This window comes from Myxine glutinosa, chromosome 2, assembly GCF_964187855.1.
Source record: "Myxine glutinosa chromosome 2, kmMyxGlut1.1, whole genome shotgun sequence".
Classification (NCBI taxonomy): Eukaryota; Metazoa; Chordata; class Myxini; order Myxiniformes; family Myxinidae; genus Myxine; species Myxine glutinosa.
Genome location: NC_136262.1, coordinates 38,105,644 through 38,118,037, shown reverse-complemented (window position 1 = coordinate 38,118,037; position 12,394 = coordinate 38,105,644). Strand labels below are relative to the sequence as shown.

The 12,394-nt window shown below is 44.6% G+C and overlaps 1 protein-coding gene across 10 annotated transcripts in view; it reads right to left on the bottom strand.

The window, feature by feature from the left end:
• The window catches only part of NFYC (nuclear transcription factor Y subunit gamma), a 71,639-nt gene extending 63,747 nt beyond the window's left edge, over positions 1–7,892 (bottom strand). For 3 of the 10 annotated variants that reach the window (XM_078773189.1, XM_078773194.1, XM_078773190.1), the window contains exon 1: positions 7,262–7,419. In XM_078773189.1, coding sequence (XP_078629315.1) covers positions 7,262–7,273 — 12 coding nt within the window. In that variant the 5' untranslated portion in view covers positions 7,274–7,419. Of the gene's footprint in view, positions 1–7,261; positions 7,614–7,676 lie in introns of those variants that run through there. The other 7 variants (XM_078773186.1, XM_078773184.1, XM_078773193.1 and 4 more) reach the window with 7 other exon arrangements.
• Positions 7,893–12,394: the final 4,502 nt, after the last annotated feature.

Below are 12,394 nucleotides of genomic sequence, written 5' to 3'. Positions count from 1 at the left end.
AAATAAGAAAAAGAAGAAACAAAGAAAGAAAGAGGAAGAAGAAACGGGAATGAGAGATTAATGCAACGGTTGCAATGGTTACATTTATTACTCAACTAGCAGAAGTACCCGGCGTTGCCGAGCAGGGGAAGGGTGGGGAGAGGGAGAGGAGGAGGAGGAGGAGGAGGGGGAGGGGGAGGGGGGAAGGAGGGGGGGAAGGGTGGAGAGAGAAGGGGAGGGGGGAAGGGTGGAGAGAAGGGGAGGGGGGAAGGGGAGGAGGGAAGGGGAGAAGGGGAGGGGGGAAGGGGATAAGGGGAGGGCAGGGGGGAGGCAGGAGAGGAAGGGGAGTGGCTCACGTTTCTGAGTGAATGTGGCTCACGCTTCTGAGTTAAGTGATGCCGATCAGGAAGAAGAAGAAGCCGTACTACTAAATACATACACTTCCGGAATAGTTTGATTTATTTGTATTCAAATGTCTGCTAATTGTTTTGTATTTATTTATTTATTTATGCGAATGTGTACTTGTATATAACTGACATTAATTTTAAAAGGCTATGGCACTATCAAGCGATTTATTTTTTTTTACTCCAAAAAAACGAACTTTTTCTTTTCAATTTTTTTTCTTTTTGCCTAAAACACTCCCAGGCACTCCCTGATGAACCTCTGAAAGTTTGAAGAAGATCCGTTCAGCCATCTCTGAATACAACGCGGACACACAAAAACTGGACACACACAGACCACTCGCGTTTATATAATTATATAGATGACGTCAGGCACCCTTGAGAACAAGAACAAGAAAGGAGCACACAAACAACCACAGCCACCACAACTACAATGGCAATTGGTAGAGCACATACCTCCACCAGGCTGAACAGTTTACGTTACGATTTGTAGCTCCGGATCTTAATCTATCTCCCAATTGTGAATAATCCCTTAAAAACCTCCTATCCAGATCTGGATGCAGATCTTCACCAAAATCGAATCAATTAGTCCTTGTCACACCAAAACTACCCTCCAAGTTTCATCCAAATCAATCCACACCTTTTTGAGGTATCAAAAATCAAAGATTTTTCCAAGTGCATGGGTTGGTTGCATGCATTAATTCTGTCTATGTCAACCGCCTACAAGTCACAATTTTAAACTGATCTTCAAAACACTTCCCCAAATGGTAGAGTTGGTCATAAGGAAGAAGCCCACTGATTTTGAGGCCAAAAGGTCAATATATGCCAACTTGAACGGCACTCATTAGAGAGCATACCTCCACCTGGTTGGCCATATCACTCAATGATGAAGAATCACTTTACAATTTCTACTAGCTGGATTCGGATCCGGATCTTCACCAAAGTTGAATCGATTCTGCCTTGTCAGATACCCAACTGGTCCACCAAGTTTCGGCCAAATCCATCCACAACTTTTTGAGATATCCTGCTATGTATCGTTTTTGGCCCCATCTCCCAACGGTGAAGAATCACTTTAAAATTCTAGTAGCCGGATCCGAATCCGGAACTTCACCAAAATCTAATCATTTCGTCCTCGTCACATATGGTACATCTCTGCCAAATTTTCACTGAATTTGTCCACAACCTTTCGAGATATCTTGCTCACAGACAAACACACCGACAGACAGGGGTGAAAACATAACCTCCATCCACCTTTGGTGGCAGAGGTAAAGATCAACAACGTAGGTGAAATTTCTAAAATCCTAAATGTTCATCCTATTGACATTTAAATTTGAAAACGATTTGCATATTTGTTCATTGAATTCAACAAATTATTTTTGAGGTCAAATTTGTTTTAGGGATTTCACTAGTATCGTGGTCTGCACGACACCTCTCGTTTGTTTGTGAGCAGGATATCGCCGGCCGAAATTTGGTGGACAGTTTGGGACTGTGACAAGGAAGAAATGATGAGATTTCGGTGAAGATCTGGATACAATTTTTTTTTTTTTTTTCCCCCAAAGTGATTCTTCACCAGAGAGATGGGCCAAGTACAATATACATCATGATATTTCAAAACGTGCATGAATTATGAGTAAACTTGGTGGATGAGTTGGGCAGCCGATTAGATTTTGGTTCAGGTCCAGATGCAGATCAGATACAAAACGCAAACTGTTCAGCCTGGTGGAGGTATGCACTGTACCGAGTGTCGTTCTAGTTTCTCGTGCTTTACTGTATTTTACATCCTCATCGAGATTCACAGATAGATATGCAATATGTTTGCGAAGTACATACAAGTTGTCTTTCAATTAAACTTGTCAATGAAGCGACAAGTAGGCATAGAGGCCCAGCAGTGTTTTTAAAAAATGGAATGATCGCTTTAAATGAAGAAACAAAAACCACGAAAAGTTTAAACATAGTTTACATGTATTCCATTCATCGTTAAAGGAAACCCTTCGGTGCTGTATTGCCGTGTTGAAAGCAGCAGCATTAGGCACCAACTACAAAGGAGCGTACTCTAACATTGGTCCTTCCCAAGGGTGAGTAGATAAAGAATATATCATCCATGGGTTATGCAGATTAATGACATGTACAATTTAAACCGGAAATAAAATAAAAAGTTTCACTGGGTTCAAACATGGGGAACTAGGCCTAACGGTTCACCAAACAGCTGCACTATCAACTGGTGACTGATAACACCTGAACTCATGGCTCACTTGCTAACATTACACCAAATATAATTAATCATATAAACAAAGGAGGTACATGATGACCAGCTAGAGCAATGCGACTGTCACCAATATGCCTCCGCATATCTATGGGTAGATGCCCTTGTTCACTGTCCTAAAAATAAACAAGTTTGATTTAAATCCCTTCAGCTGTTTTCAAGTCTCACATTTTCACCAGTCATGACAGGTTTCACATCGATCGGTGAGGCGGTTTCAGACAAGGGATTTATTAAAATATTGGCTTTCAAGCACTCTGGCTGCCACACCACATGATGTATTGCCTTAAAAGATGTACACTACTCTGCATATGTACGGGTAGAGGATCACGTTTGTGAAGTTTCGTGTTGATCGGATAAGGTACGTTTTCATGGCTGCCAAACCACGTGACCAACGACATCATTTTCAAACTATATGCAACAATGTAGTCCGGCAGCTAAGCTAAATATAGCATAACAATTGTGCATTTTGTGAGGAAAGCACCAAATTTGGCACACTAGTAGACTATCATATTATGAAAAGATCTGGATATTGGGCCATCTCAGATTCAGAGATTTGATTTTTGCAAGATTTGCAGATTTTTCAGATTTGCAAGCTGAGATTGCAACGCCAGGGACGGCCGACTCCTTCCTGCGAGCTTCCCACGTCACCCGCACAAGAAGAGCTCATCAAATCACTGCAGCGGCACTGCACATCCTGCAACACCGTGCGTATGAACGCCACTGTATGACATATGCTGATGATGCAGAAGACCTGCCTGAGTTCGAAGACTGGTGTCACCAGAGAGGAGAAGACATTCCCAACTTTCAGTACTGGGCAACTGTGCTGGAACTAGAGATGTTGGTACTGGTCAACGTGCGTTCTCTGCGGCAGGCTTCATTCACGATGTACCTCGATGCCCTGGCGGAACTGGTCCCATGGTTCCATGCCTTAGAGTTTAGACCACACACACTATGCCAGGTGGATCCCTGCTCACCTGAAGGACATGGTTGCACTCACAATGAATGAAGCACCCAGATGTAGCCAGAGAATTCAGGGCTGGCAACTTCACTGTACAGAAGACGAAGAAGGTATTCTCTTCGATCCCAATCGAATCGAAATCTTGCAAAAATCAAATCTCTGAATCTGAGATGGCCCAATATCCAGATCTTTTCATAATATGATAGTCTACTCGTGTGCCAAATTTGGTGCTTTCCTCACAAAATGCACAATTGTTATGCTAAGTTGCCCCACTAATGGTGTTTAATGGTGTTACATGATATTTGCAAAATTTTGCATCGACAGGGTAAGCTCGTTCAGAGATATAATTATTTAATATTTTCCTTCAATCCAATATGTCTGCCATGCCATGTGACCAATGATGTTTTCGTGATCAACTTTTAATTGCCATGCCTAATCAATGACACACGTAAAGTTTTGAATCATTCAATTTGGTGGTTTGGGAGAAGATTTTTTTTTTAAGGTTTCAGGTTAAATCCAATATGGCTACAAGACCATGTGACCCATGATGCCATAAATTTAATATTTCAATACAAATGGGTCATAGATCATTTGCATGCCATTTCAGATTTTTAGGATAAGGAATTTGATTTAAACATTTTTGGCTGGCACACCACTTCACCTATGATGTCATTATCATGCTTTTGTTCCCCATTGGGAGTACTTGACAATGTGCAAAGTTTCAAATTTTTCCATTCAGTGGTTTCTGAGAAATAATTTTTCAATTATTTGCGTTTAATCCAAGGTGACTGCCGTACCACAGGACCCATGACATCACAATTATCATAAAAACATTCTGTGTAGGTGTCAATCCTACCCTGAAAGTTTTGTCTTAATCGGACATGCAGTTGCTGAGAAAAACGAGGTTTAGGCCATACGGACGGACAACACGAAAACACAATGTCTTCACCCACCTTCGCGGGCAGAGGCATAAAAATACCTCACAATGTAATTCATAACAATGTCATGCAAACTCCATGTCATTTAAACCCTCACACATCCGATCCTCGCACCAATGCCAACCATATTCCTCATCTTCCAGCTCCAGCATTGGGTCTCTTCAACACTGGTCTCTAATGCTCACCTCTTCATCATAAACCAACTCTCTCAAAAGGAAAACCTCGTATCCCGTCCTAATAATCGTCAGCCTCACCTTCCTCATGCTTTCACTCACCAACTCTCTTGTATCCTGACATCATCAAGCTCACCTCTTCCAACCACCCATCCCCCCCCCAATCTCATTGTAAAGATCACTTCTGCCCACACCCCCTTATAGCGAAACTCAACGAATTTATTTTTCTCTTCTCTTCTCTCTCAACAGTCACACTCACCTCCTCTGTCTCCCCTCCACAATATCAAGCTCACCTATCTATCTTCTCCTTCACAGTCAAGCTTACCTCTTCTCTCTCTCTCCTTCAATCAAGCGCACCCTTTCTTTCCTCCCCTCCACAAGGAATCTCACCTCCTCTCTCTCTCTGTCAAGCTCACCTTTTGTCTCACCCCGACATAGTCAAGCTCACCTCATCTCATCTCTCTCTCCTTCAGTCAAGCTCACCTCATCTCTCTCTCTCTTTCAGTCAAGCTCACCTCATCTCTCTCTTTCAGTCAAGCTCACCTCATCTTTCCCCTTCAGTCAAGCTCACCTCACCTCTCTTTCTCTCCTTCAGTCATGCTCACCTCACCTCTTTCCCCTTCAGTCAAGCTCACCTCATCTCTCTCCTTCAGTCAAGCTCACCTCATCTCTCTCTCTCTCCTTCAGTCAAGCTCACCTCACCTCTTTCCCCTTCAGTCAAGCTCACCTCATCTCTTTCCCCTTCAGTCAAGCTCACCTCATCTCTCTCTCCTTCAGTAAAGCTCACCTCATCTCTCTCTCCTTCAGTCAAGCTCACCTCATCTCTCTCTCCTTCAGTCAAGCTCACCTCATCTCTCTCTCCTTCAGTCAAGCTCACCTCATCTCTCTTTCCCCTTCAGTCAAGCTCACCTCACCTCTCTCTCCTTCAGTCAAGCTCACCTCACCTCTCTCTCCTTCAGTCAAGCTCACCTCACCTCTTTCCCCTTCAGTCAAGCTCACCTCTTTCCCCTTCAGTCAAGCTCACCTCATCTCTCTCTCTCTCTCTCCTTCAGTCAAGCTCACCTCATCTCTCTCTCCTTCAGTCAAGCTCACCTCATCTCTCTTTCCCCTTCAGTCAAGCTCACCTCATCTCTCTTTCCCCTTCAGTCAAGCTCACCTCATCTCTCTCTCTCTCCTTCAGTCAAGCTCACCTCATCTCTCTCTCTCTCCTTCAGTCAAGCTCACCTCATCTCTTTCCCCTTCAGTCAAGCTCACCTAATCTCTCTTTCCCCTTCAGTCAAGCTCACCTCACCTCTCTTTCCCCTTCAGTCAAGCTCACCTCACCTCTTTCCCCTTCAGTCAAGCTCACCTCATCTCTCTCTCTCTCTCTCTCCTTCAGTCAAGCTCACCTCATCTCTCTCTCTCTCCTTCAGTCAAGCTCACCTCATCTCTTTCCCCTTCAGTCAAGCTCACCTCATCTCTTTTCCCTTCAGTCAAGCTCACCTCATCTCTTTCCCCTTCAGTCAAGCTCACCTCAAATGTTTCCCCTTCAGTCAAGCTCACCTCACCTCTTTCCCCTTCAGTCAAGCTCACCTCACTTCTTTCCTTCAGTCCAGCTCACCTCACTTCTTTCCTTCAGTCAAGCTCACCTCACCTCTCTTTCCACTACAGTAAAGCTCACCTCATCTCATCTCTCTTTCCCCTTCAGTCAAGCTCACCTATCTCTATCTGTGTCTGCCTCACCCCTACATAGTCAAGCTCACCTCATCGATCTCTATCTGTGTCTGTCTCTCACCCCTACATAGTCAAGCTCACCTAATCTCTTTCCCCTTATGTCAAACTCACCTCACCTCTTTCCCCTTCAGTCAAGCTCACCTCACGTCTTTCCCCTTCAGTCAAGCTCACCTCACGTCTTTCCCTTCAGTCAAGCTCACCTCACCTCTTTCCCCTTCAGTCAAGCTCACCTCACCTCTTTCCCCTTCAGTCAAGCTCACCTCACCTGTTTCCCCTTCAGTCAAGCTCACCTCATCTCTCTGTGTCACCCTGCATGGTCAGACTCACCTACTTTCTCTTCCCCTTCACATTTCATTCCTCCCACTCTTTCTCATGAAGCTCCCCTAGCCTCTCTCTTCTTCTCTAGCTTACTTTCGTTAACCCCTTCCTTCCCCAACCTTGTCGATGAAGCCCACCTTTATCACGTCTTGCTCACCCCTCATTATGAAGTCTTCATTCACCATTGCCAACCTAACCAAAATCAACTTTTCTAATCCCTTAACTTGTAGAAAAAGTATCATTAAAAAGTGCATCTTTTTTACGAACCGCAAACTTCAAACGCTCAAACGACACCGCCTCCCCCAACCACCGTCATCCGTATGATGGACACATGTGCTCACCACATGGCACATGTTCTCTTTCCACTCTAAAACTTGACTTCACCAATGACACAGATGACAGACACTGACAGTGCACTGGTCTCGCCAAATCCTAACATCAGAGTTCCGTGCAATATCAGAGTTAACCAAATCACTTTAAATTTAATAACCTCAGGTTATCACATCATTAGCTCTCACCTCAACGACCATGACTCGGGTCAATCAGTGACTGACAAAAATTACCACAAGAAACATCGCGATTCCTCATCTAGTCTCAGGAGGCGTCGGGACTGAGCCCCGGCCTTGTCAAACCACGAGGCCTTTCCTGACCGAACAGGCCGCTCCATCGTCGGTCTCTGTGCCCTCGGTCTAACTTTCGCAAAACTCGGATCCCTTGTACAGCGCATCGCACTACACGACACGCTCAAGGAGAACACAGAGCGATCTGTGGGAGGCCCCGAGGAGGCCTATCATAGGACCACGGCCGGCAAACCCGCCACGCAGCCAATAACGCGCGGCCATTTGCAGGGCCAATCCCGCGCCTCGCGCCACGGCGCAGCCAATGGGGAGCGACCCGCGGGGGGACGCGCGCGCGCACACGCTGCTCCTTTACCAGGGTCCAGCCGCAGCGCGGGCTTCGCCTCGCAGCAACCAGAGCGGCCCGAGCTCCTCTCCTCCGCCCTTCTTTTCCTTTCCTTCACTCCGGGCACACCGTAAATTCTCTTGTAACGGGCTTTGCCGGATCATGGGCAAGATGGCGGGTCTCAGCCGTGTTCTGATTGGTTGAGAGAAACGACGGTTGCTTCAGATCGTCCTCTTCTTCCTTTTTATATTTTGTAATTTTCGTCTTTACGTCCTGTGAAAGTTCAATGACGTTTTCACCTTTTCGAACAATATATCCTTTATATCATTCGTAATTTATTCACAAAATTAAATTTTAGGCAAAGTTATGCAAGAACAGATGCAGTTCAAACTTTTCTTCAATGCCCGTGTTGTTAAAGTCGCCTCCCGGCCGCCCACCCTTTTGTACGCGATCGGCGGCCATGGCGGTGTAATGGTGGCAGCGTTGTTGTGGAAGCTGGATGTGGCCTTGTCTCTGATTATTTACCAGACAGTTTGCCATGTAAGGAGGTTTTTATATCAAATTGACGTTAAATTATCCTCCACGTTTGCTCCTGAATAACAATTACCAAATGCTTTTCAGCCAGGGATGTGTTCAATTATAGTTTATACTATAGCATAGGAATGAGCTGGTCAGACTTTAATCATAAATTCGCGCCCGAAAGGTTTGATGTTCTTGAGTCTTAGTCTTAGTTAGTGTTACATTACATTACGTTGACATCCAGGAAACCCCGTTTCAGAAATTTGGAAGTGGCAGACCTTTAAAAAGACCCCTTAAAACCCTTTTTCGGATATATTTGCGTCCGAGGCTGATTATTATTTTAGGACATCTACATTGGACACTGAATTCAAAACACATGCCGAAGAAATGAAAACCACCAGCATTCGCATGTAAAAAGGACCCATTGTAAGGGGCCACGAAGGGTCTTGATCAGAAATTTGAGGCCGAGAAATAGTTTTCCCCGTAATCTGCCCCGAAAATTTCACATAAGAGGGCTTCTTACAGGGGCGTAGGAACGCCATAAAAAGTGGGGGCCCAATCTTTAATACTATACAGTAATTCACCAAATGTCTGTCCATCTGTGTCCGCCGTCTGTTCCCAGGTACCGCAAAAACGGCTAAACCGATCGCAACGAAATTTTGGGTGGGTGGGTAATCCTGGGACCCCCTGGAGTTAAATAGGCGATATTGTTTTTTCTATTTTTCCCTATTTTTCCAATTTTCCAGTTTTTCCAAACACGATGGAATAATATTTACCGATATGAAGTGATGTGGCTTTTATTGAAATTCTACAAATACTGTTTAGGTATTGATGATTTGCATGTGATATGATTCAACGGATGTTTATATGAATCGTTTAAAATAAAAAAAGCCTTCAATTTCTGATATTTTGCCTTTTCATTTGGGCCTCCCAATTGAAGCCCCGCCCATAGGGCGGGTACCGTTGCTAATTTGTTTTATATATATATAGTATATCTTTATTATACATACTAGGGCATTGCCCGTACTATATATATATCTAAAATTATATCCCCCCCCCTATTTACATGAAATGGTTTGGTCCAAAGCGAACGGCTTGCGAGTGGTGACAATCCCCCCCCTCTATTTACATGCAATGGTTCGGTCCAAAGCGAACGGCTTCCGGAGTTTGGTAAAGAAATCGCCATCGCGTACACAAACGCGCAGGAAAGCGAATGAATCGCAAATTCGTTTTTATTAGTTGTAAAACATAATGCCCAATTATTCAATTAGCGCCAACGTATTTTGGCTGTTTGCAATTTAATCGCAAGGCAAAGTAGAAAGAGAAGAGGGAAAAAAATGAAAAGCCTTGCCTTGCTGCAAACAGCTGCTGCAAACAACAACAACATGGAAGGCTGCACTGTCCGGAAGTTGGCATATCGCAGTTACGATTATTTTAGTGTTAATGGCCAATTATTCAATTAGCGCCAACGTATTTTGGCTGTTTGCAATTTAATCGCAAGGAAAAGTAGAAAGAGAAGAGGGAAAAAAAGAAAAGCCTTGCATTAACGCATTAACGCTTGCATTGCATTAACGGTTCGGCACACGTGATAGCTCGCTGCTCTCTGATTGGTTGAAGCGTTTTTTGGACATAGCTCGGTAGGTACTTGTCCGATTAATTACAAACCTTGAAAAGGCACATCCTCGGGTCCCCAGCAATATACCTGGCAAGTTTCAAGTATATCGGACCCGTGGTTGTCGAGAAACAGCGGTCACAGACAAACACACAGACACACAGACACACAGACACACAGACACACAGACACACAGACACACAGACACACAGACACACAGAGATTGCTGGAATTATAGATAGATAAACAGTGATGTGATGTTGTTGTTGTATACATATAAACGTGAACGTCTGTTTGTTCGGTTGTGCCTCATGGACAACCTAAGGAAATGACTTGGGGAAGAGGGGGTCCATGGAGGTAACTTTTCATGACAAAAAAAACATGGGGACGTCAGATTTAGACGAGGGGCGTGGCAGCGGGGCTTGCCCAAGGGGCGTGGCTTCCTCTGACCCACTGCACACACGTGACTGACTATTTATTTTCCATGTAACTCTGCTTATATATATATATATGTATACACACACATCAGTCATTATGGGACTTCATACCATCAGTGGGGATGATGGCTAACCCCCGCTCTTGCAGGGAAAATGGCCTTAAAATGCCTGTTGTTGTTGTTGTTGTTGTTGTTGTTGATACCATCAGTGGGGAACCGCCAGTCAGGTGTCCCATACAGCTACTGCTGCACCTTACTGGGAGCGATAAGCACTGCCTGCCACACGGTAACATTATCTCTGGTATCCACTCACTATATGGAGTCATCCTGGATGCTGTTGGGAGTAACTAATTAGTATCTGTAATTTGGTGCTCCAACCTAATGAGCGAACGTCATGACGTCATCGCCACGTATGTCCGCATTGCCTGTCAAGCTCCAGAGGAGCCATCTAGCAGTACGTCGTTATGGATGTTAATGCCTCCACGTAGTCCCTGCCCGTGACAACGGGTAGATACCCTAGTTCACTGTCCTAAATATAAACAAGTTTGATTTAAATCCCTTCAACTATTTTCAAGTATCACATTTTTACCAGACAGGACAGGTTTCACATTGATCGGTGAAGTGGTTTCGGAGAAGGGATTATTTAAAATATCAGTTTCCAAGCTAATATGGCCGCCAAACCACGTGGCATATGACATCAAAAAATGTAAACTCTGTAGGGGGTCACGTTTGTGAAGTTTTGTGTTGATTGAATAAGGTTCGTTTTTCTATCCAAGATGGCTTCCAAACCACGTGACCTACGATGTCATAATTTTCAAACTATATGCAGCAATGGTGTTAAATGACATTTGTAAAGTTTTGCATTGATAGGGTAAGCAGTTTCTGAGATATAATAATGTAATATTTTGCTTCACTCCAATATGTCTGCCACACCATGTGATCAATGACATTTTCGTGATCAACTTTTAATTGCCATGCCTAGTCAATGACACACAACGTTTTGAGTCGATCGCTTAGTTGGTTTGGGAGAAGACTTTTATTTTTATATTGTAGGTTAAATCCAATATGGCTGCCAAACCATGTGACCTATGATTTCATAAATTTAATATTTCAATACAAATGGGCCATTGATCATGTGCATGTGTCATGGATTTTGATCCTTTCCCCAGGAATAAGCACTTTGTCAAACTCGGACAGTGTACCAGAGGTTTATTATAGATATACTCGTAGATAAGATTTATATTTATTATAGATTTATATTATAGATAAGAGTACATGCATGGGAGACATGGCGTTTAGGCCAGTGACACCACTTAGTATAACATCATGGTTCTACACAGCCAGCACCAACATCTCAGCGAGCCACAACCCGTAGTCGGCTTAATATACTTTTCTCAAAGATCAGAAGGCTCAAAACAAAGCCTTATGATCAAATCCCTTCCCAAGGACATAGACTGCCGCCCAAAAGAGAAACTGTATAGAGTTGACATGGCCTCATATGGAAGGAATGTTTTGCAAGGTCAAACATGGGATATTTGTGTCAACAGTTCTTCAAAGTCTGACAACCAGACACCGCCTCAGGAAATGGGTCACAGTGAGACGCAGCTGCCACCATCAGGGCAGGGATTATAATGAAATCCCTTACACATGCAATTTCAGATTTTTAGGATAAGGCATTCGATTAAAACATTTATGGCTGGTATACCACTTCACTGATTATGTTGTAGCGGCTACCGCTGGGTTTTCACAATCGCCTTGCACCTATCAAGGACGCGGAGCGATCACCATGCCAGGCTCGTCCAGGACGCCCGGGCAGGCCCGCGCTCAACTTGCCAGGCCTCGGTCGGGACGCCCGGGCATGCCCGGGCATGCCTGGGCAGGCTCGCCCTCAACTTGCCAGGCCGCAGCCAGGATGCTGGGCCACGCCCCCTCTCGCCTTTCCTGGGCAAACGCTCTGGGATAATATGTATATATATTGCTGCCCGATAAACGGGCTTTTCAGAGTGCCTGAGTGTTTCGTTTGATTAAAGCAACTCGGATGAATTCCAGCTTTTTGTCGCGTCCATTCTTCCGATCGACGTGGGAGCCCCAGCTCCTTCATTGGTGACCTACCGACATGGACACGGCAGTCGCCCTTAAACTGCCTACCTTCTGGGAGGCTCACGCGGCGGTTTGGTTCGC